This window comes from Hoplias malabaricus, chromosome 15, assembly GCF_029633855.1.
Source record: "Hoplias malabaricus isolate fHopMal1 chromosome 15, fHopMal1.hap1, whole genome shotgun sequence".
NCBI classification, from domain to species: Eukaryota; Metazoa; Chordata; class Actinopteri; order Characiformes; family Erythrinidae; genus Hoplias; species Hoplias malabaricus.
In genome coordinates, this window is record NC_089814.1 from 10,803,065 (window position 1) to 10,828,129 (window position 25,065).

At 39.8% G+C, this 25,065-nt stretch overlaps 1 protein-coding gene across 1 annotated transcript in view; it reads left to right on the forward strand.

Annotated features, from left to right (window-relative positions):
• cacna1bb (calcium channel, voltage-dependent, N type, alpha 1B subunit, b) overlaps nt 1–25,065 on the forward strand; it is a 159,622-nt gene that overhangs the window by 129,252 nt on the left and 5,305 nt on the right. Inside the window, exons 30-47 of the mRNA XM_066645904.1 lie at nt 56–193; nt 1,060–1,261; nt 2,052–2,216; nt 3,449–3,559; nt 5,122–5,205; nt 8,304–8,420; nt 9,087–9,152; nt 10,932–11,023; nt 11,430–11,580; nt 11,843–11,970; nt 13,434–13,530; nt 16,015–16,120; nt 16,790–16,897; nt 17,411–17,520; nt 17,841–18,004; nt 18,227–18,356; nt 18,983–19,093; nt 22,325–22,586. Of these exons, the coding sequence (XP_066502001.1) occupies nt 56–193; nt 1,060–1,261; nt 2,052–2,216; nt 3,449–3,559; nt 5,122–5,205; nt 8,304–8,420; nt 9,087–9,152; nt 10,932–11,023; nt 11,430–11,580; nt 11,843–11,970; nt 13,434–13,530; nt 16,015–16,120; nt 16,790–16,897; nt 17,411–17,520; nt 17,841–18,004; nt 18,227–18,356; nt 18,983–19,093; nt 22,325–22,586 (2,342 nt within the window). The remainder of the gene's footprint in view (nt 1–55; nt 194–1,059; nt 1,262–2,051; nt 2,217–3,448; nt 3,560–5,121; nt 5,206–8,303; nt 8,421–9,086; nt 9,153–10,931; nt 11,024–11,429; nt 11,581–11,842; nt 11,971–13,433; nt 13,531–16,014; nt 16,121–16,789; nt 16,898–17,410; nt 17,521–17,840; nt 18,005–18,226; nt 18,357–18,982; nt 19,094–22,324; nt 22,587–25,065) is intronic.

The window sequence follows — 25,065 nt, forward strand, 5'->3', positions numbered from 1 at the left end:
TTCCGGTTTTATTCCATGTTTTCTTGTGTCTCTATGTCATTTTTGACCATATCAGGGGTCAGTTTCTGGATTACGATGGGGATGAGGTGTCTGCCCAGCCGAGGGAATGGAAGAAGTACGATTTTCACTATGACAATGTGCTATGGGCTTTTCTCACCCTCTTCACAGTGTCCACAGGCGAAGGCTGGCCACTGTGAGTTCCACAACTTATTCAGCTGAGGGCTTTCCGTTAACTAGCATTAGTATCATAACAGATCTATTTTTCTGCTGAGTGACCTCCAAAGACCCAAGGGGCTTGTATGTGGTTTTATGGGAAAATGTGAGCATGAGTAAATGTGTCTGGTTTCATATATTTACATGTGTGTGTGAGTGTGGCACATAAGTGTTTTGGAGGATTGTACATGTATACACACTGAACATTCTGAGAGTGTGACACATGCCCAGCTAAAGAGTGATAGACTGACCACACTAATATCTGAGAGAGCAGAACAGCTACAAAAGCCTCAAACCATTTCCACTTACACTATTTTTAACCATTTTTAGAAAATAATTCCTAGTGTTAATCTCTATTGGGCACATAAAGAAACACAGTATGATTTTTCTCTAGTGAGAGAAGTAGACTTGCACATTAAGAGTAGCAGGTAGTGGGAAAAAGATTCAGCAGTGTCTGCCCCTTGGCCTCCATTACAATAAGTGATTCTCAGGTTTCCCTTTGAACGTTAGGCTTAGTATTGTTATTACTCTTAAAATCTATTTTTAAAAAATGTAAATTTGTCCAAAATCATTCAGTAATTTCCATGAGATATTCACATATTTCAGTTACTGTTCAGGAAGAGGTGTGAATTTTTATTAGTTGTGATAACTGATCATCTCTCTTTCTCTCTTTGTCTCTTTCTCTCTCTCTCTCTTTCTCTTTGTCTCTCTCTCTCTGTCTCCCTCTCACTCTCTCTCTCTTTGTCTTTTGTTTCTCTCTCTCTTTTTGTCTCTCTTTGTTTCTCTCTCTCTCTCTCTCTCTCTCTCTGTGTGTGTGTGTGTGTGTGTGTGTGTGTGCATGCACAGGGTGCTGAAACACTCAGTGGATGCCACCTATGAGGACCAGGGACCAAGCCCAGGATATCGAATGGAAACATCTATCTTTTATGTGGTCTATTTTGTGGTCTTTCCTTTTTTCTTCGTCAACATCTTTGTTGCCTTAATCATCATCACTTTCCAGGAGCAGGGGGACAAAGCCATGTCTGAGTGCAGTTTAGAGAAGAATGAGGTATGCAGTCAAATACTAAAGAGTTGTGATATATATAAAATATACTGGAAGCAATATATCATCCCTGTGTGTCCCATCTCCAAAATGGTTAGGTGAAAGTGTGTGTGTGTGTGTGTGTGTGTGAGGGTAATGTCTACCTGCTGTGTGCTAGTAGTGCTGGAAGAAATCCTCAATCCTGAGCTCTTTTTAAAAAAAAAATCTCTTAGAAGTTCAGGCCAACCCACCTGTCCAGTTACATTACTTCTCTCTGACCACTGATTCATAAAAACACACACCCACTCGTTGACCTTATTGACTCACAAACACACACATGTACTATAGTGCAGACATAAACCTCAGAAGACCGATCATTCCTATATCCTTATAGTTTGTTAATACTATGTAAAGCTGTCTTTTTTCCTTCCCTCTGTTTGGCTTCCTCTGCTCAGCTTGATAGCATCACTACACATCTTCAGCAGAGCTGTACAGAGGGATGAAGTGCTGGCTTGTTCTCAGAGAGGCCATTAGCTTCTCTGTTTAGCTGTTTAAACATGCTCTAAGAGACCTCTCTGGCGGGTGCAGACGCTAGTTTGATGTTTGTGTTCTGTCTCTCACACTTTGATTCTGAGAGCTCTGGGGACACAGAGCCTCTCTGATAATTAAATACTGTTAGATCAAGAGCCGGAGTAGAGGATGATGCCGAGTCCCAGTGAAGTCCTGAAGCGGCTGTTTAACGAGCATGCTTACGCAAGGGTCTTTATGACTTTGTGATGAGAAAATTAATTCTGTTTTTTTTCTCTCTCTTCTGTAGCGAGCATGTATTGATTTTGCCATCAATGCTAAGCCCCTGACCCGCTACATGCCTCAGGACAAGCAGTCCTACCAGTACAAGATGTGGAAGTTTGTGGTGTCGACTCCCTTTGAATACTCCATTCTGACTATGATTGCAGTCAACACCGTTGTGCTAATGATGAAGGTGACACCCTGCACTTGCAGTAATAAAGAAACAAAGCACTTATTCATGCTCTGCACAAAGTGCACTGTTTTGTAATGTTGTAAAGTTGCCAAAAAGCCCATTCTGTCTAATTAGAAAATTAATTACACAGATTTTTAGGTACATTCAGGTTCAAGGTTGGATGTTGTATAGTTATATAGATAACATTGGCTGGTGGGAAATGTACCTTTGCCTTTTCAAACCTAATCAGACTTGCTTATTTTCAGTTCTGGACAATATCTCTTATCACAGCTTATCTAAGCTCACTGACCCTGTGCTTACTCCTAGAGCTTATGTCCCTTTCTCCCTGGCGCCAAGCTTCATCATTCACTATAACAATACTTTTTATAATGAATTGGAGCCATCCCTGCACCATATCAGTCTTCCTCCATTCCTACGTCTATTAAGAAAGTGTAGAAAGCAGTGGATGAAATAGTTCTGCATTGTTGTGATAATTCAAAAAGCTCTTTCTTTCTTTTTTCTTTTTAGGGATTTTAAACAATACTTTTACTGCATTTCATTTGCAAGCGTTGTTTGCTTATAAAGGTCCTTAATGTATTTAAAGTATATATGAACAAATATATTCTTTATTTCTACATGAGGGCACTGGCTGGAATGGACAGAGTCTATAGAAAGATATTTAGTAACACACATGAATAGGAATAATGTGACACAGTGCTCCTAGTGGCTAATTGCTCTCATACAAATAGTGATTAAAACAGACAGATGTTTAAATAATTTAACCTATCATTAATAAGAAATTTTTTCTGCTTAGAGATTTAGTTTATTAACAGTGTGCTGTGGTTACCCAGTAACTTTTTAGTCTTAATAACATCATTTGGCACAGGAGTACAATATCTAATTAATATGTGTGATTATATATTTGTATGAAGTGGGGTATTTGGGTTTAGAATGTGGCTCAGCCATGCGATCATAGAAGAAAATCCAACATACAGATAAGCACATATTGTCTCTGTCCAATGACATGTATCTCCCAAAATAGTTTTACAGGATACAGGAGAAGGAAAAACCTTCTTAACTTTCAGTGGAAGTTTGTATACAAACATTTTGGAGCATTTATATTGGTCCAATTCCTCATAAAGATTTTCACATAATGTGAAGGACAGCTGCTGTGTGCAAATGATGTAGTAAACTAAACTGGTAAACATTTGTATTCTTTCCTAATAGTTTAAAAATAATATTATTATTTGCAGTTCTATGGTGCCCCCAAACCCTATGAGGAAATGCTGAAGTGGCTGAACATCATCTTCACAGCCCTCTTCACTCTGGAATGCATCCTGAAGATCATTGCTTTTGGCTTGCTGGTGAGGAACATTGCAAACTTTATTGTGTCTTGTTAAGCACATTTTAAAACTGTTTGGTAGGTGAGCAGTTCTGTGATAATATAGAGGTTTCAGCTTCAAATTCAAATTGTTAAACTTGTTATTGATGTAGGACATTTTACAAGTAATACATTACCAGTAGTGTGTTCAATATCAGTCAACACATCACTGATAGAAAGACAGACCTTCCTGCATCCCACTGATCCCTAAACCTGTTTGTGGCATGTTAATAAAACCTCTGACATTGAAACTGGCTGTAATTAAGTAGTAGAGGAATTAGTGCTGGATTAGATGTGAGAAAATGAAGGCTGCGTAGGAAAAAGAGGTTTTTGATGCAAGATTGGGAACTGTGATATTTGATGGAGAAGAGAGGGTGCTCTTAGTAGCACATAAATCTGTGCTCTCAGTGGCAGGTGCCCCTGCCTGCAGCAGAAGGTCTTTTTCAGGCTCCATTTTCATTTGGAGCCTCATTTATTAAATGGCCCTCCTCTTGTATGAGGCTCTTACCTCCACCTGTTTAAAGCTGTTGGCAGATGGTGCCACCTCGCTGCTGTTGTTCCAAGCCCTGGGCAGCTACGGCTCCACAAATCACTGCAGCGTTCAAGAAACGACACCGAGACTCCTGACAGATTGGCTTGTCATGCAAGATCCATTCTACTGCATTGCAATGTGGCAGAGTTTGTGTGTTCATTTGGGTGAATGTGTATGTGTTTTGACCAAGGTTTTGAGCAGCGCTGTCAATGGTAATGCGTTAATGCATGTGATTAATGTGGAAAAGTAAAAACATGTACATTTTTTAATGCAAATTAATATTTTTTCCATATTTGCAAACTACTGCTTATCATATTTTTTTTTTTACAGAGCCTAGTGATGTATTAGCAGGTTTATTAGGCAAAACACAACTTTGCTACTGTTGTAGTCAGATTTCAAATTAGGTAGTGTCTAATATTAAAAAGCCTAAATGATTTAGTGCTCTTAGATATTCTGGAAGTTTATTTCAGATTTTAGGGCATAATAGGAAAATGCTGCCTCTTCTCTTGTCAGCCATGGTTCCATATGTCTAGGCTGCTGAACGCCAATTGATCTCTTGGTCAAACTCATCTACTTTGTGCAAGAAGAGCCATTCAGCAAGTATGATGTGTCAGTAACAGCTTTCTACTGTAAAGATTCAGCTCTCTTTTGAGTGCAGAGACACGCAGTGAGTTGGAGTAGGTGCTCACAGCGCTCAAATGACCAGCTGCTTAGTTCTCAGTGTGTGAAAGAGGTGCTGTGATTAGGCAATTTTGCAGGAATAAAAGCCAAAGCATCTTAAGACATCTTAAAAAATTAACATGTTAACATGGACGTCAAATAAGACACAATACGTAAGAAGTCACGACGAACCATATAAAGGTTTTACACAATGTAAAAGCCAAACTCATTTAAAATGTGGCCCAAATAAATATATAAATGAATTAAATGCAAATGAATTAAGTTACACACTCATTTATGCAGCAAAGAAATACATCTTTTTATCCATCTACCCCTTTTCTGTCCTCATGCAGAACTACCTGAAGGAGGCCTGGAACATTTTTGACTTTGTGACTGTATTGGGGAGCATTACTGACATTCTGGTCACTGAGCTTAAGGTACGCAATTTAGATGGTCCAAAAGAAAAGAATGGAAGCTGTCTGATAATATCAGGTTCTGTATAGGTGGCATTATGCATGTTATAAATGGTGTAGAGAATCCTCAGAAGTGTCTTCATGTACAGCCTTTCAGTGTTGTCTCTATCTGTGTAGTTGTGTGTCCACAATTTTCTATCTCACTCTCATTCTGTGGTTGAGGGAATAATTCAGGTGCAAGAGGATGTCAAAAGTAAACATTCACAGATAAAGAGGTTCGCTTAAAATATCTAACACTATTACTTTCAAAGCGCATACCTAGAAAATTTCATATAAAAATTTCAGTTTAGTGATAACACTTCCTAAGAATTGTGCATTTATAATACATTATATGGCATTCATAATACCTCATGACTGCTTTGTGTTTGTATAATTCCTCATAAAGGATATAGGTACATACATAACAATTTAAGGTATGAGTTTGTGAAATTTTAAACCTAGGTGTTTTAATGCAGTATTATTATTATTATTATTATTATCGTTACACTTATATAGCGCCTTTCTAGACACCCAAGGACGCTTTACAATCTACACTGCTCAGAACGCTCAATTCACACACACTGGCGAGAAGCGGCAGCCAAACGCGCACAGCGTACTCTCAACCAGAAACGACCGTCCACCTGGAGGACTGCATCGGGCACTAGGGTTTAACCCAGGACAGAGCGCCAATCCATATCTGGGCACACACTCATTCACTAACACACCAGGACAGTTATTAGACAGAAGCCAATTCACCTACCCTCCATGTTTTTGGACTGTGGGAGGAAACCGGAGCCCCCGGAGGAAACCCACGCAGACACGGGGAGAACATGGAAACTCCACCCAGATGGGACTTGAACCCAAGATTCCAGCGCTGGGAGGCGAACGTGCTAATCACCAAGCCACCGTGCCGCCCCAGTATAATATCCTTTCATAAGAGCATTGGACATACTGTAGCAGCGCTGGAATCTGGGCAGGGCTGGGGTCTCACAGGGGAGCTCCTGGCAGGTGGTGTGCCTGGTGTGTGACGATTGACAAGGGCAGAGCAGTATCCACCATCTGGGAGACTTGTGTGGTGGTGGATGAGGCACTGTCTAATCATCATACACCAAGCCCCAATACTACCTTGTTTCCTTGTTCCCTATTTCCTTATTAGGGCAATGAATGAAACTTACTGGCAGAATGGCCTTGTCTCAGTGCCCTTCTCTTTGTGTATGAAAAGCCTTATCTACTCTAAGTCTCCTAGGTGGTGTGTGATGCTCTGCCCACGTGAATCGTAACAGACCATGTGTACACAAACTCCGCCAAACAAACAAAACCACAACCCCCCACCTACATCACACAGAAAAGTGACACAAAACCCCAAAACAACCCCCAAAGCTATGAATGTGTAAGGCCATGCTGCTACATTATGTGTCTGTAAACATTATAACACCAGGCTGGATAAATTCACACTTTCATGGCTTATGATCTACTTATAAATAATTATACTGACTTATAGCAGTCACTATCAGGTATTATGTGTGCCGAAATGCATTTATACCGCATAATGCATACAGAATTCATAGGAAGTTTTACCATGCATTTTTTGTAGTGACTACCTTCGTAGATTAGACAAGACTTACGAAATATTAGCATGATCAGAATACTTACATTTCAAATACATTATTAATATCCAGCTTTGGATTGTTGCTCAGAAATAATTTATTGCAACTTAATTTTTCTCAGACTATAATGGTATTACTGGAAATTTTTTGAAAAAAGTCACCCATTTACTTATTTATTTATTTATTTATTTTACTGCTTTTACACTGCAAACAACTGTCACATGTGCCAAATATACAATAGCTGTTTATTAATATAATTAATAAAATGTATATAAGCCTATTTATAGAATATTTAAATCTTACTTTGTAAAAAAAAATAATAATAAAAAAAACACTTTTTTTCTTGTAAAATGTTACCCCAGCACACTTCACTTTAAATGGTATTTATGCATAATCTGTGTTTTTCATATGTATGGCAGACCATTGTTTAAAATAGATTAGCTCTACTTTTTCCCAATGTAACTGCATAATTGAGTTAACTATAGCCTTGTGTCAAATTAAATGTCATTTACAGCCCTGACAACTTTTAATGATCAAAAAACTGTCATGTTTAATTGCAGAATTTTTTAAAATGTTACTATACCTTCTCAGTAAGTTGAATTTTTAGTAAAATTATGTAAGGCTTGTCAAACCTAGCAACAACTGCCATATTTGTGGGTGGCACTTGGATAGATTATTTCTGCAGGTCAGTCATCCTCATCCAGCCTATACTGCTAAATCCTATCATTAGTTCTGATCGCAGTCCTTATTTTACCCATTGTTTATGAAGCAAATTTGGGAGAAGCTGCTGGAGCTCTGCACAAAGTGTGTAATTTTCCCAATGAGTGCTGACAGTTGAGTCTCAGTATTGTCAGAGTAGACTCTCGCCCCTGCTAATGATTTCACTGTCACTCTGTTTCCATGCTAAATCTCTGTTGGCACCTGTCCCCTTCTCTCCCAAACGGACTCTACAGACAGTAAGTGGCTTTATTTGTCCTGCTCTGCTTCTGTCCATCTGTCCAGACAACCTTCTCTCTCTGTTCTACATGTTTAATGTGGACAGTCATATTTTTGTCCATTAAGCAGGTTTTCAAGACACAGTGCCCGTTTCTGACAGTTACAGTATTGATTTACATATTGATTCAGATTCTTGATCCTTACTGCACGGTTGTGGGAATGAACTCATTTTGAATGTGTTTTGATTTATTTTTTGTTACAGTTCTATATATTAAACTTAAGTACTATTATTAATTAATGGGTGCATGGTTCAAGTTAAACAGCATCATTATTGTAATGAACAGTAGCACTAAATTGCATGAAAAAGGTCAGCAGAAAGGTCACCTTAAAAGCTGAAATTGAAATCTGCTGATTTCAATTTTGGAAACTTTTGCTATAATGCATAATAAGCCTTAATAGATTCTCACACACTGGCTGGGGTTCGGTTGGATTCAAGCTCAGAGCCAGATTTGTTAATGGAGGCCGTGTGTGTCTTAGCAGGACAAGCTGATCAATCTGAGTTTCCTGAGACTCTTTCGAGCTGCTCGACTCATTAAACTCCTGAGGCAAGGATACACCATCCGCATCCTGCTCTGGACATTTGTCCAGTCCTTCAAGGTCAGGACCTTTGGCCTCTATAAAATATATGCATCATTTGCAAGAATTAGATTGAAATATAAACAGAACAATAATGCAGAACTATATTTAAGATGTGGTATAATTTGAGTGCCTCATGAAATAAAACAAAATGTACACCTGAATAATTATTTGCTGTAGTTTTTAGTTTATTATCTCTATTTGTTAATTTAATTAACAGTATTTGGTAAAATAAAACATGTATGAAAATATTTGTACTGTGTTCATATAATATTGCTTTACCTCTGGTCAATAACATTGAGTACTCCTTTTATATGCACATACAAGTCTTATATAAAATAAATGTACAAAAGGTGTAAACAGACTTATAGTCTAGTTTTAAAAAAAACTACTGTGTGCCAGAGGTGAGTAGAGATGAGTGAAAACATTCATTCTTTCAAAATTCTGATCTCATATTTATATTAGTGAATAATATTTAGTGAACTGATGTCTACAGTATACATCATAAAGACTGAATTATTTTATTAATAATTTTTTAAAGTTTTCTGTGTGCAGTTAGGGTGTAACTCCACTTTATACATTTTAAAGAGGTCATTGTATAATGTGTATGTGCCTGAGGTTCATTTCGCCCACATTGCCTGGAGGTTGAAGCTTTTTTTATTACTTTGTTTATATTTTGTCTTCTAGGCACTACCCTATGTGTGTCTGCTGATTGCCATGCTCTTCTTTATCTACGCCATCATTGGCATGCAGGTGAGTAGTGGACTATGCCAGCACACTAGTTTCAGCTAGAATAAGAATCACTTCTCAGGCTGAAGTGGATGAAGCATCTGATAAAGGTTAGATTAGTTTCCCTCTGTTCAATTAGTAACAGAATTTAGAATTGGGACATTCATTATATATCATAATACCATAATAGGAAGGCTTTGGGTAAGATAAGATTCTAATTGTTATAAGAGATTTTATTGTCAAGTTTAATGGGATCATCATGTGACAGTAATATTTGGGACATATTAAAAAAATAAAATGTTCACATGACTGCAGATATCCTTTGACAAACCTTCTTTATAGTAGTTTTATTATTAGTTTCCTAACTTTTATGAATGAAATATATGTTTATTTGATTAACAGAACTGTGATATACACTCATTTCTGTATTCTTGGCAAAGAAAGTTTATTCTTGTTCAAGATGTAAACATAATCCTTTTCAAGCTTGTATGTCTGGAAGGCTGCTGTTCGGTCAATTAAGATGGCGTTGTAAATCAATGCTAATTACATCTTTTGGACAGAGAAGCAGTTTTATCACTGAGCTGTATAATCAGCCCTTTGCTGAGACCAAATCCCTACTTCCAACCCTTCACACTATTTTTTGCCAGTTTTGATGTGTGAAATTTGTCTTAGTTTATGAGGTGAAGCAAGGTAGCAATATCTGGTGTTGGGATTTCATGTAGAGATGCCGTGAATAGTGGAGTGCAGGATTTGTGGAACTGAAATCTTAGTGCTTTGGCTAATGTGGCAGGAAAGCTATTTCTTTATACTACTGGATGTATCCAAACTTTAGGTTTGGTTGATCAATTAGTAGTGCACTTGTGTTTGAAATAAGAGCACCTGTCATTTAGTAGATTAGGAACAGCACTGTAAATCAATGCTCATTACGTTACTGAACGAAAGGAGCAGCATAATCAGTGAGCTGTATGATCACCATATGCTAAGAATTGGGACTGAAACTGCTTAAAACTCACACTTGAGCCAGTGTTTAATGTGTAAAACTTGGCCCTTATGATGAACACTTCCTATGCTAGTATGTGACTATATGGACAAATATTTACTCAATTCCGGTTAACCATAATTGACTGATCTTTGACATTTTTAATTCTGGAAGTTTATTTATTCATTCATTGTCTGTAAACGTTCCAGTTCAGGGTTGTTGTGGGTCCTGAGCCTTCACAGAATCACTGGGCACAAAGCAGGAACACACCCTAGACAGGGTGTCAGTCCATCGTAGGGCATCACACACTCACACCTATGGATACTTTAACACAGCCAATTCACTTGCCAGCATATGTTTTTGGCCTGTGAGAGGAATCCAGAGAACCTGGAGGAAACCCACATAAACATGGGGACAACACACCAAACCCTGTACAGACACTAACCGGAGACTTTCAAAATGTAAATGTATATATATATATATATATATATATATATATAAGGAGTTTTGAAGTGTTACTTACCGTAAAACATTGAATGAAATATTGTCATTAAGAAATGAAAACTGGGACCTCATAATGTTTCAATACTTTTTGCGTAAGAAAATATTAGACAGATATATCACTATCCTCTGTGTCTCAGAGAGTTAAATTTGCGAGCGAATGCAGTGTTGGCCTGGCCCACAGGCGTCATGAATTATTGACACGCCAGCTGTTTCACTGTAGTCTCAGTGCTGTATAACAATGAGGATGGCCCTGCCAAATGTGAAGTGTCTGGATCCTGTATTTACTGTGATAGTTCCTGATAGTACTGTCTTTTTATCAGGTATTTGGAAACATAGAGTTAAACGAAGAAACTTCCATCAACCACCATAACAACTTCCGCACCTTCTTTCAGGCGCTCATGCTGCTGTTCAGGTAAAAAAAGAAAAAGAAAAGAAAAATCAGTTGTCACCAGTTTTCTGTCACCAGGATTCTACATGAATTAGCATTGCAAAAAATGTATAATTGTATATAGGACAGTTTGCATTTACACCATTAGTGAAACAGAGAAAAAAATGTAAATACAGTAAAACACTTGCTCATACTGAAAATGATGAAACACATGTTGATTCTCTTTCCAAAGGCACTTTAAATGTAGATTTTTCCATTGGCTGACTTACATGCTGGGTTTCTGAATTTGAGTATCTTAGGAAATGTGAATGAGGGAGAAAGGCCACTTTGCACATTTCTAAAATGTTTTGAGGATATTTTTGCTGTCAGGGTACAAAAATAAAATCTCATATATTGCGATGTTTGTTTGTATTTTGTGTGTGAATATCAGGAGTGCTACAGGTGAAGCGTGGCATGAGATCATGCTTGCGTGTTTGAGTGAAAAGCCTTGTGACAAGCATTCAGGCTCCATTGGGAAAGAGTGTGGCAGTGATTTTGCCTACTTCTATTTTGTCTCCTTCATCTTTCTCTGCTCATTCTTGGTGCGTGCAATCACACTGACACAGATGCACACACAAACACATTTATCCTTTTTATTAACACCAGACACTACAGACAGAAATATCAATCCAGCAGTCTGTTACACTCTAACTTCATACAAAGACTGGATTCACAGGGAAAATGCTTGTAAGAGTCAATGTCAAATCTGTTGTTTTACTATATATATATATATATATATATATATATATATATATAGTCTGATAGTGATTAGTTTGAATTCTTTCAACTTTCTGATCACTACAGATGCTGAATTTGTTTGTGGCTGTTATCATGGACAACTTTGAGTACCTGACCCGAGATGCCTCCATCCTTGGTCCTCACCACCTGGACGAGTTCATTCGTGTTTGGGCTGAATATGACCCTGCTGCCTGGTAGGTATCTCACACACACACTCCTGACAGCTGGTCCCTTTATAACGAAAGCAAACAGCTTTAGACAAAGAGTTACAGTGAAACTGAATAAAGGTCAGACACTGACATATGGCCCTGAGTGACCATGGCACTACATTAAAGACTCTAAGGCTGTGTCTGTGTTGCTGCATGTAAATCTGATGTTCTGCTTGACAACTGTGAGACTCTTTCTGAAGCTGACTGGTTTAAAGCCTCTGTTGTCTGCTCAGCTTATTACAGCTGAGCTCAAACACACATAGCATTGCACTAGGTTTACATCATATAAAGGGAATATGCTTATAATGTAATATTTGTTTAACATAAATATTGTTTTCTATGCATTTAGGCTTAGAAAAGTAACAATATTTACTGTAATTGACCAGGGGTATTTAAACTTGCAGACAACTGTCTAACTAAAGAAGCAGCATTTTGCCAATAGAGTATGACCAATAAACCAATACATTATTTTTCACATATAACAGGATACTTTTCTCTTTAGGATTCATAATACGTAAGAATAATTCAATACTACTTAAAAATTCTCTAGGAATGCAAATCCATGTCTTTTCCATTAAATTTAAACAGCAATTATTTACGTACATCTACTCAAAAATGAGTGATTATCCAGTTATACCATTATACTATATTGGTGAAATGTGTCATAGAAATGTTGATTTGAATATATAGTGGGCTAATTCATGTCTTTTTTTTACAGCGGAAGAATACGCTATATGGATATGTACAATTTGTTGCGTGTTATATCACCCCCACTTGGCTTAGGAAAGAACTGCCCTAAAAGGGTGGCATACAAGGTTTGAAACCTACACACTTCTCATGATAAGTGAAGTGTTGTAGTACTAATTAATGGCCATAGTTTGCCTGGTTATCATTCTGACCAACTGGATTACACCCAGCCCTCTCCCCTTACTAATTGAAATACGGGTAACCATGGAAACTGCAAGAAACAAAGCCACAATGCACTGTAAATCTTCTGTCTCAAACTAATCCTGTATCCCTTCGGTGCACATTTCCACCATGTTTGCTGTCAGTATTTGGGAGCACAAACCGGGCAGTTCCCAGTGCAATGTGAGCTTTGTTTCTGTGGGTTTGATTGGTTAGTCGAGTTTATCCATGCATGCCTTGCAAAATGACAAGGACAAGGCTGTAACCCCGTTCATCATTCAAGCCTGGCTGTTTCAGGCTTGTGTTTCTTCTTGTGCATAGCGGATCCATCTACGTCCCACATTGGGCAGGATGGCATCCTTGGCTGCCCTCAGTAAATCTGAATAGTAATCACTCTAATGATGACTGGTTATTTTCAACTGTTTTATTTCTTTCTGACCATGCTTTTTTTATTTTTATTTTAATTCTCCACTGGTTTTCTGCTCCTTCCCTCATCATGTGACCTTTTGACCTCTGCACCTGGGTGCCACCTCCTTTTGAAGCGGGCGCATATCCTACCTCCAAATGTATGAAATGCTCCGTCACATGTCCCCTCCACTAGGTTTGGGAAAGAAATGTCCGTCACGAATTGCCTACAAGGTAGACTCTCCCACCCTCTCTTTCCATGTCTTTCCACCACTTGTTCCCTCTCGCCAGATAGCATCATAGTCAGTCTCCTTGTGCTGTAGCTGTGCTAGGTTTTGGTGGGTTTTTTTTTCTACTTTTTTTTCACTGTCAATTCATCTTGTGCTTTTCTGCCTCAGTGTTTGTTGGTACGGGGGCTGCAACTAGTGATCAATTCTGTAATCAGTTAATCTGTGATTCAAGAAAGAAAAAAGAAACCATAAGCTTCATGTCAAGCAATGAGGAATGAGGAAAAAAAGAGTATGCTCAGTTCACCGGTTCCTTTTGCAGACTGTTTAATAGAGAAGTGCCAGTTTCAGTGCTGGTCCAGCTTTAGCTGCTCTGCCCCTTTGAGAATGGCCTTTGGTCACTGAGTTTCCTCACCCTCTTCCAGCTGTCTGAATGGATAGTGTCTAAGAGTGCAGGGATACGAACGGCTGTCTGCCAGGCAACTCTCTAAGGCCAAGCCATGCGCGTGTGTTTGAATGTGTCTGCGCGTGTGTGCATGTGACGTCCTCTGGTGTGCTCCAGGACCCCTCCCTCTTTGTCTTTAGAGAGCAGTGAATTGATTTCGAGCAGAGAAAAGAAAAGCATGCTGTATATGTGTGTTCAGTGGAGCGAGTCATACCCAACCCCCTCTTTGCACTTACTTTTTTTTTTTCTTGTTTGTTCTTGTGGAAATGTGTCTTCTCAGATTGGCCCAACTTACTGAAGGCAGTGCTGTGCTTTTACCACGGTTAAACCATTAAGGCCATACACCATGGTTGATCCCGGTCTCTTTTTCTCTCTCCTTTTTGTAACTTACTAATGTTGTACATTTCTGTATTTTAATGTTAATGTGTTAAGGGCTACAGACTGTTTTCTGTTAATTGATACTGACTTTAGCGATTCTTAAAGAGGTACTTATTAGGCCTATATACAGTGAAACACTAAACTAAAATTTAATTATTTTAAATCTTTTTCTCAGACATCAGGCCATTTTATTGAATAGCTTTCTGAGAAATGTTAAAGTCATTAAATGCTTCAGACCATCATTTATCTTGTGTGGAGGGAGGGGGTTGGTCTTCCATGGCCCTGTGATCTGGGCAGTAGGTAGGCCTGCATGCATCGTGTCCCTTTCCCCCTTTTCTTCTGACTCTGTCTCCATGGTTACTACAGGAGGCAATGCTCCATCATCCCTGAGGGAAGCTCCTTTCCCTCTCACTCTCCCCAAGCTTTGAGAAAGTGCAAGAAACACAGTCATTATAGCCATCATTACCACTCAATCACATATGATTCATGACTAACCAGGTTTTTCTCTATGTGTAATTTCCATGGGCAGTCATCTGAGGCCAGTGTGTGCAGCTGTGTTTGGATAGAGGGAGATCAGGTGCTTTAGACTCATAAACCTGCTATTTTCTTGCTGGTAGCTCTTGTTTTATGTTATATTTGCCAGACGTATACCTTGCTGCCATAAGAAAACACTCCTTTTTCCACACCATATGATAATGCCAGGTGCCGTTTGTGAACATTTAATGACAAATGGATCAATTGTGGACAGTTGATATTTATATAGAACTTTTTCAGACTCAAAGGGCTTTACATGAGGGAGTCACTTTATCCTCTAATGTGTAGCATTTATCTGTGTGATGTTATGGCATCCAGTCTATGCCTGTACTCTCACCACACATCAGCTGTTAGGCAATGATGAGACAAGCTGCACTGGAAAAATTGTCGAGTCAAAGTGTGATAAGTTATTTATCAGTTTTTCTTTAATGTTTGTAGGTACTTAAACAGTTCAAAGCAGTAGAAATAGTTTAGAAATATTACATCAACTCCAAACTCTTAACTATTCAAATCTTATTTTATACATGAAACTGTTGACAGAAATTTGTTTGTCATTTGTCATTTGTAAATGAACTATTTTTTGTAAGAAAAACTACATTTCTGAATTGATTAACAGTGCAGTTTTACCGTCATCAAATTCAATCTGATTTATATGACATGGGGAAGGTTTTCCTTCTTATCATAAGTTTCCATTTCAGAGATAGGAGCTATACTTATGACTGTGAGGAAATGTTCAGCGCTAGCAGAAAGCTGTAGCAGTGAACTGAAAAAAATGCTGAAGCCAGGGTTTGTGAAGTGTTGCACCCACATTGCAACAGATGCACTGCCCATTGTACACCCCACATCTCCTTCTCTCCATTCTCCTTATTCAGCATCTGCATGAGATATAAATGTTCTCTCTCTAAAACATCCCTGAGACTCTTCTGGTGTGCTGGAAGAAGTCCTGAAATCCACATATTATTTGTATAAAAAAATATTTCTGTAAAAATCTTGCATGCTTTGAAGGCATCTGAGCTCTCTCACCTCAGCACATCCAGCAGACTCTCCAGGAAGTCAGTGTGTCTTATGTTCTCTGCTGTGTAGCTCAGTCACGTTTTTCTGATGTTTGCTCCTCATGTATGCCTTTCTTTACAGCGCTTGGTGAGGATGAACATGCCCATCGCGGATGACAACACTGTTCACTTCACATCCACACTGATGGCTCTCATACGCACCGCCCTGGATATCAAACTGGCATCAGGTGCGTGCCCACTTCAGGGCCACTCAGCTCCCAGCACTACATCACCCACTACAGGCCATGATGCACCATACTTATACCAGCTGCTCTGAGAACTCACTTTCCAGTCATATATTCCTTATGGTTCATTATGAAAATATTTATTAGCTGATCTGATTCTGGGCGGCACAGTGGCGCAGCAGGTAGTGTCGCAGTCACACAGCTCCAGGGCCCTGGGGTTGTGGGTTCAAGTTCCGTGTGGTGTGTTCTCCCCGTGTCCGTGTGGGTTTCCTCTAGGTGCTCCGGTTTCATCCCACAGTCCAAAAACACACATTGGTAGGTGGATTGCTGACTCAAAAGTGTCCCTGTGTGTCAGTGTGACACCCTGTGAAGGAATTGGGCCCCCTCCAGGGTGTGTTCCTGCCTTGCACCCAGTGATTCCGGGTAGGCTCCGGACCCACCGCGCCCCTGAACTGGATAAGCGGTTACAGATAATGAATGAATTGTTGTCTGTCACACAGGTAGCATAAACAGACATTATACAAAACCTGCATCATTGAGAAGACACGTGTACTCAGACCTATTTCCTAATGTCCCTGAACACATTTCACATTTTAGCAACGAAAGCACTAAGGATAACGTAGTAATGTGAAAAATGCTTTGATGTTACCTTTATGTTGCTCTTATTGGCAGGTGTCTTGGCCCAGCGGCTGTGTGATATTGACTTGAGGAGAGAGATTAATAAAGTGTGGCCTAGTCTACAGCCCAAGACTGTGGACCTGCTGGTCACACCTCATAAACGTAAGCTCTGTCACATTGCATTATGGGAGGTGTATGTCTTTTGACATATTGATGGTGGCTTAAATTAAAGCAGGAACATGTGACCTGGAGCATCTCTTGATGTAATATGTCACGGTTCAAATCAGAGAACAAAGGTTATTTGAATGGTTTTCAAAATGAAGACAACATTAAGATGCCATCGAGGCCATTTGCGGCTTCAATGATTTTAGGAATTTCTTATGTATTTGCTGCCCTCCAGTGGTCATTTATTCTACCTTTTTATTTGGTGCTTATTTACCTGTCTCTGTTTTTCTAATGTTCAGAGGGTCAGCAGTCAGCAATCTGAATCTGGGTTATGCTCAGTACAAGTTCTGCTATGATCATAATTAGTTTATTTGAATATATATATATATATATATATATATATATATCATTGCTTTCTAGTATCATTACTCTTTTAAATAAGTTGAGTACGATCAGTTAATGCATTATGAATTGTTTACTTCTCACTCTCTTTCTTGCTGTATGTGTTAGACAATGAGTTGACAGTTGGAAAGGTTTATGCTGCCCTGATGATTTTTGACTACTACAAGCAGAACGTAGCCAAGAGGCTCCAGCAGCAACAGCCTTCTGGAGGACCACAGGTATGAAACCCATTTCATAAACCATTTATGCTTTTGACCAGCCAGTTTATGCATTACACTGTCTGTACATATATAAAGTGTTGTACTTAAATGTATGATCCTTATTCAAAGCTCTGGGTGTGTTTTAGTTTATTATTATTGTGATTATTGATGCTTGCATCAGTACTTTCAACACAGCTACAGATTTCTAAATGTGAAATATTTTCACCTGTAACTTCTGAAGGCTCAAATTTATCATAAATATCTCTTCTTTTGTTTTCTGAACTAGAAGTAGTGTTGAGGTATTGAGTAATGGCTGTAAATTCCTCCCTACACTGCAGAGTAAATTGGGGGCACTTTTCAAGCCCATGCTGCCACTCACCCACTTGCATGATCAAGAGTCATCAATGAAGAGTGCCAAACCACCACATCGTTCTCTACCTGATGCAACTCCACACTCAGAGCCCCAGCCCACAGCCACTCTCCTGACTAACGGGGAGGCAGTGTGAGTGACTCAAAACTTATGCAGGGAATGAATAATATTAGAAAATATCAAACGTGGTCACGCATACTTTATTAATAATGTGAAAAGGTCCCATGACTTGTCCCAGTGGGCAGCTGGATATACCCCTCAGTCCGTTTTTAAGCTCAGTGTAGTCTTGGGCTGAGATGAGCTGTGGAAACAACCTGACTAAAGAGCACAACCTTTTTGATTGTCTGAACACAGGCAAAGCCACATCACTACAATGAAAAGGTTTCCCTCAGAAGGTATACCTCAGGAAGCAGTTCAGCAGAGGACCAGAAATTCTGTCCAGAGAGGTCATTCAGAAGATATGCCAAACACAACAAAACCTCAGGTACTGCATTCCTCTGTCAGATAGCTCAGGCATGTATATCCAGCTTTTGAGGCCTACCAGCAATTCAGTCGTCTTCTGGCCATGACCACAGAGGCTGGTAGGTTTCTTCATCACACTGTGGCCAATTTGACACTAATATAGTCTCCTGTGGAAGCTTTTTGTTGCCCACCACATTACACACGGGACTCCTTTACCTTGCTGAAGTCTACTGTAGCAATGCCTGTTACAGCCCACCACAGGTCATTACAGTCCTCTGTAGATTCACCATAGCCCAATGCCATCCAGTGATCATCCTGTAACAATAAAAGACCATAGAGCACTGTAGCCTTCTGTATCCCACTGAGCACTATGACCCACTGTAGCACACCTTTATATAGCTTACTTATTTCACTACAACATATAAACACATTGTTTTCAGTCTCTCTCAAAACTACAGAGTTGTTGGCAAAAACATTCCTTCATTTTCTGAGGTGAGAGATGTAAACCCTGCCATTCTTACAAAATCTTATCACACATTTGTCTTCGTCAAACCATTGTTCATGTGACTATCTCTGTACTGTATGTGTTGTGATACATGTGTGTCTATGTGTTTGTATATGTTTGTATGTGCTATGTGGATCTTGCAGGAATTAGTAGAGATGACGGATATGGAGAATGATTCTGATGTAGGGGGCTTCTCCACACTGGAGGGCCATGGGAGGGCAGCCTCAATGCCCAGGCTTAGCGCTGGCTTCCAGGTAAGCCTCATGTTCATTCATCCCTCAACCTGCCATGTGTCTGGCAGATTTAATACACAGGTAGACTTGCTAAAAAGAAGCAGTTTGCTGATGTTATTCCAGAGTGGTTATACGTTCTCTGCATAATCTTCATCAGAAATGTTGACTCTACGACATGCACAATAATACCAGGAGGAAAAGCGCAAGTATTAAAAGGATTTATTTGTCAGTATGGTGGACAGTTGAGTGGTTCGGACTGATGGGTGTGTGGATAAATTGGTTTAATGGGTGGTTGGATGTATGAAAGAAACTGTATATCAGGATAGAGAAGATATACTAACACCTAACACTCTTAAAAGTTTAGTTCTTGGACTTGATGTGTGTGTGTGTGTGTGTGTGTGTGTGTGTGTGTGTGTGCGTGGGAGAGAGAGAGAGAGAATTGTTCGTTTCCATTAGACTGCCTCAGGAACTAGTGCATTTCTAGTTATTTTTTGTTATGTTAAGATCCATAGACTCATTTTGCTCAAAGCTTAACATGTGATACATTATTTTGTTTATTTTATTTAATGTTTTGTATTAAAATGGTAACTAATGATTTTTTTAATGCGTTGTAATAATATAGATGTATTTTTCCACAATAAAAGTATATTATGTTTTTTAGTACATGTTTTTATTAATTTTGTTTATTAGGTTAAGTGCTTATTTCTATAGTGTTCTGCTTTTTTTATGTTCTTTTATGTTTTAATGGCTATTGTATAATTTTACTATCAATTTTATAGTGTTGGGGAACGTAGGCCAGATGCCCAGCACAGTTTGGTGATATCCGTGTTTTTACAGGCCTGGTTCATTTATTAGCTTTATCAGCTGTGTTTGAGTTGGAAAACCATCAAACCTCTCTTCTCTGTTGTCTGATGTGTCCGTCTGATCATTTTGCATATGTATGCTGTTGTCTATTGTCTTGTCTGTTTGTCTTTACTTGTCTTTGTTTCTTACTATTCTGCCTTTCCATGTCACTCTCCAATGTCATTTGCACACTTCTGTTCCCTTACCCTTTTTCTCTTAATCTAATTTGTTTTCATTTCTTTTCTATTCCTGGTCTTGTCAGGAAATTTCTGTCTAGATAATATTTTAACGGTATGGCGGTATAGTAAGGCAGATGATCCTTTGTGTAGTAGCACAACAAAGCGTGTAGTGGCTGCACAAAACCAAAAACACCAGCAACAGTTTACAAGCTCACACTGACCAAGCACAGGCCTGTTTATATGTCGTCAGTGTCACTGCACTGTTGAAAATTATACACCAGACAAATAATACCTGCTCTGTGCTGGTCCTGACAGCGTTAAAGGCTGCAAACAAAATCTGCAGAGCATTACACGGACTACAGCCTGTAATTGTAGAACCACAATGGAGAGTGAGTGTAGAAACAAGAAGCTGGTGATTCTTATTGATGATGTATAATATGCAGATTAGTTTACAGCACAGCGTCTTCTTTTTTGTTTCATTTTCGGTACATTGTTTTTCTTAAATCTTTTTACAGTGTACTACTTGCATTATGCACAATCTATGTCTTTTTTCTTAATCTGATCACTGAATCCTAATTTCCTCTCTGCTTTGCTTCAATACTCACTCTCATGTCTGTATCCTTTATTCCATTCCTCTCCTCTCCCATCGATTTTATCGCTCCCCTTCTTTTCGCTCTGATGCTATATGTGTGTTTCCTTGTCAGCTGTGTGTTTGGGTGTCTTCCCTGCTTTCCTCACCTGTGTGTCCTCTTCCTGTCCCACAGCGGAGCCACTTGCGTCAAACCACCGGGATGTACCTAGCAGTATGTACAACTGTTTAGACCCCTCTCTCTCTCTCTCTCTCTCTCTCTCTCACGCTCTCTCTCTCTCGCTCTCTCACTCTCACACACACGCACATTCTAATTCTCCAAAACTTTCTTTATTCCTCTCTATCTTTACTTCTTTATCCCTCTCTCACTCATTCACTCACTCACTCACTCATTTCTGTGCTGGCCTATGTGTGTTTGTCATTTCCATTATAGTCCATGCTTTTGCTGCTTGTGTTTAAACTGATACTGGGGTATAAATAGATTATATAAAAAATTAAGTACTTGTTTTTATTGTTCCAACATCATTTCATTAAGAAGGCAGTAATGCATCACTGCCACAGTCTGTAATCATAGATTTTAGAGCTCTTTTTTGGGGGGTGGATTGTTATGAATCATTAATAGTGGGTGTGTATGTTTGTGTGTGTGAGTGTAGTGTTCCTGTAATGTAATTGTGGATTCTGTTCAGGTGGTGGTATTAGTGCACTCTTCTCTTACTGCATCTTTCACTCAGACTCTCCCCGGTTTGGGTGGCTTTGTACAGTGTTACTGAGGGCCTTACTGGAGTGCTCACAATATTCTCGACAGAACCCTCTAGTTGGAAGATTCACTCTAATAACCTCTTTTTTGACACCTTTGTTTTAGAGTTTACGTTAGAAAAGTATGCACTCTCAGATGAATTAATCCCCACTAAGTGGCCTTCAGTACGACCCGTAACCTGGACAAGAAGATGTGGTCAGAATGGATGCACAGCTTTAGAAGTGTTGTAAAAAGAGTATGTGCCACAGTGTGGCACTAGTGAGTCAGTTTGTCTCAGACTGCTCTAATGAGCAGACATTTAAAATCTTGTTTTTACCAAGCACTGGCCAGTACTTGAAAGAATCCTGCAGCTGACACCCTTCTTTATGTTGTTTTAAAAAAACAGACCTAACATTTTGATATAAAAAAGAATGCATGACTACATATCAATTCGTTTGTTTTCCATATAAAAATATCTCAGTGTATAGAGAACCCTAAAAAAGATGTCTGAAGGCCTCTGTGATTCTTCTTTGTGCTGCGGCCGCTGCTTGGCTTTGGATAGTTCTTCTAGCAACTATTCCTGGAACTCCATCTCTGAATGTTGAGCAGCATCTCGATGACAGCATTCAAACAAGCGAGTGTTTGCATCGGACCGTGACGGTGTTCCTTTCCTGTCCTTCAGGATGTGTGTGTTAGTCATAGGTGTGACCTGCTGATCACTCAACGAGTGAAAGTGTGCGTGTTGTCCAGCTGGTTTGTTTGGTGTCCAGCTCGTTGTAACAGGTCTCCGTGGTGGTCTTTCACTTTGATGGCTGTTCTATGTGGTGCCTTCCTGTTTTGAAATGATTCCTCCTCTTCATTTTATCATCTCTCTCTCTCTCTCTCTCTGCTTCTCCGTCATCAAGCCCATTGCGGATGTGAGCCCCATGCGACGCTCTGCCTCTTCTTTAACTCCTCAAAGAGGTGGGCAGGAAGTCAGTCTGAGGGAATTGGCACTGGAGCAGCCCCCAGCAGCCCATGCTCTCAGCCCAGCCACCCCGGCTCAGGACCGAGAACGGGACAGAGGCCATCATCATCATCATCATCACCATCGCTGCCACCGTCGCAGAGACAAGAAACACAAGTCACTAGAACGAGCTATCAGTGAGGAACAGCCAGGGTCTGCTGGTAAGTACCCTCACACACCTCTGCCTCTCGGTGATTAATTATGAGATTCTGGTACGAATGAATGACAGGTTTGTAGACATTCAAAGTGCTTTACATTCTTTAGAACATTACAGATTTGCCTCCACTAAAATCCACTTCAATGAAGTAACAACAGCAATTCTAAGCTAATTCGCACAACGCATAATTGGTGGCACAGCAGGTAGTGTTGCAGTCACACAGCTCCAGGGACCTGGAAGTTTTGGGTTCAAGCCCTGCTCCTGGTGACTGTCTGTGAGGGGTTTGGTGTGTTCCCCCCGTATCGGTGTGGGTTTCCTTCCAATGTCCAAAAACACACGTTGATAGGTGGATTGACTACTTAGGTGTGCATAGGTTTGTCTGAGAGTGAATGTGTGAGTGTGTATCGCCCTGTGAAGGACTGGCACACTCTCCAGAGTGTGTTCCCACCTTGCGCCCTGTGACTCTGCATTGGCTCTGTACTCACCGTTACCCTGAACTGCATAAGCGGTTACAGACAATGAATGAATGAATGATTAAAACTAATCTGAACCCTAATAATCAGGATTGAAGTCAGCCCTGACACACTGTCTATCCCTGTCACTCAAACATACTGCTATTAATATAAATCTACATGAGCATGCCACAGTGCTGTAACTACTGTAGGACAACGTTATGCTACAGACAGCCGATTCATCACAGACGTTTGACGATGGCCTTAACAGCCGCTGAGTCAAGAATGGCAACTGAGAATAAAGCACAGGGACAAACTGATAAAACCAGCCACCACTTAAATTTCAGCAGCTCTGTCTCTTTACAGTAATTCATCTTAAATTTCTCAACAGTAACTTGTGCAGACCTGAATGGAATGCTGTGTCTTGAAGTGGTCCCCTCAGAAAGGAAATGTGTGTGGATTGTGTGTGCCTCCAAGACATAACCTCTGCGGCAAAATATTTTTTCCATATTAAGCAGTACAAAAATATGATTTCATTGGATAAAACGTTATGAGATTAGAGCCAAACTTAATATTAAGATAATTGCAAGTAATGCCTTGAACATAGAGGTATTTAATTAAAGGTATAAATATTTCAGTCTACCATAGTTTTTTTTTTAAGGCCAGACATTAAAGTTATTTTTGAGTGTTTAAGACTAAACTCCTGTTTGATTGTGGCACTGCAGAGGCCAGCAAAAGAAGACGGAGATGATTTACCCATTTACCAAATCTAACATCTAAATTAACATCTGAACAAACATAGACCAACATTTAAATAAAAGAGCCCTGTTTGATATGTTTAAAGAACATAGGAAGCATAAATCTTTAGTCTTTTTTGAAAAAGGCTTGATTTCTTCTGCATAGCTAAGTGATTGAAATTCCATATGGGATTATGGTGATCGGGTTATAGAGGCAGAGTCTCTGTTGCTTCCCAGAGAGGTCTGGTGTTGGATTTACTGACTCTGACTGAGGGAAAGACTTATAAAGCCCTGAAAGAAAATGAGCTTTTGTGGAGATTTGATTTTTTATTTTTGTGCTCAAACCTAGCGAAAAGCCTCTCTGTGTTAATACTCTACTGCCCCTCCGTGACTGAATGAGGTTACCTCCTCCTCTCTTTTTCTGTGCCTCATGACAGTCCGTCTCCCTATCTGTCTGCCTCTCCCTCTGTCCCTCACTATTAACTCTCAAGCTTAAACATTCCTTGTGTCTGCTTTTAACCAAGATTAACAGAAGTCAGGACCTGCTGTCAGCATCTTTCTCTGTTCTGTCTTCAAATCTAGTTAAAAAAAACATGCATCTTCCATTAAGAGTTAAGTCTCTACAGTGCTTTGGTGTCTGCAGAATTCCACCACACTCCTAAGTAGCATTGTGTTCTAAGCATTGGCAGTCAGTGGCCTCGCTTTCTCTGGGTGGGTGGGATGACTTGTCCACTCCCGATATTATTATTCATTCATTCATTATCTGTAAGCGCTTATCCAGTTCAGGGTCGCGGGGGTCCAGAGCCTACCTGGAATCATTGGGCGCAAGGCGGGAATACACCCTGGAGGGGGCGCCAGTCCTTCACAGGGCAACACAGACACACACTCACTCACACACTCACACCTACGGACACTTTTAAGGACACTTTAATCCACCTACCAACTTGTGTTTTTGGACTGTGGGAGGAAACCGAAGCACCCGGAGGAAACCCACGCGGACACGGGGAGAACACACCAACTCCTCACAGACAGTCACCCGGAGCGGGAATTGAACCCACAACCTCCAGGCCCCTGGAGCTGTGTGACTGCGACACTACCTGCTGCACCACCGTGCCGCCCAATATTATTATAATAGCCAATAATAACGAATCCAGACATGCTAAACAATACAGACATCGGTTAGCTGAGAATAGATCTGTGTATCAGTTAATGCTCTCCTCCAAGCACATTCAGCTGTCCAGTGATGATCTGTTAGCTGCAACAAATCACAAAAATGTGATGGCTGGCTTCACAC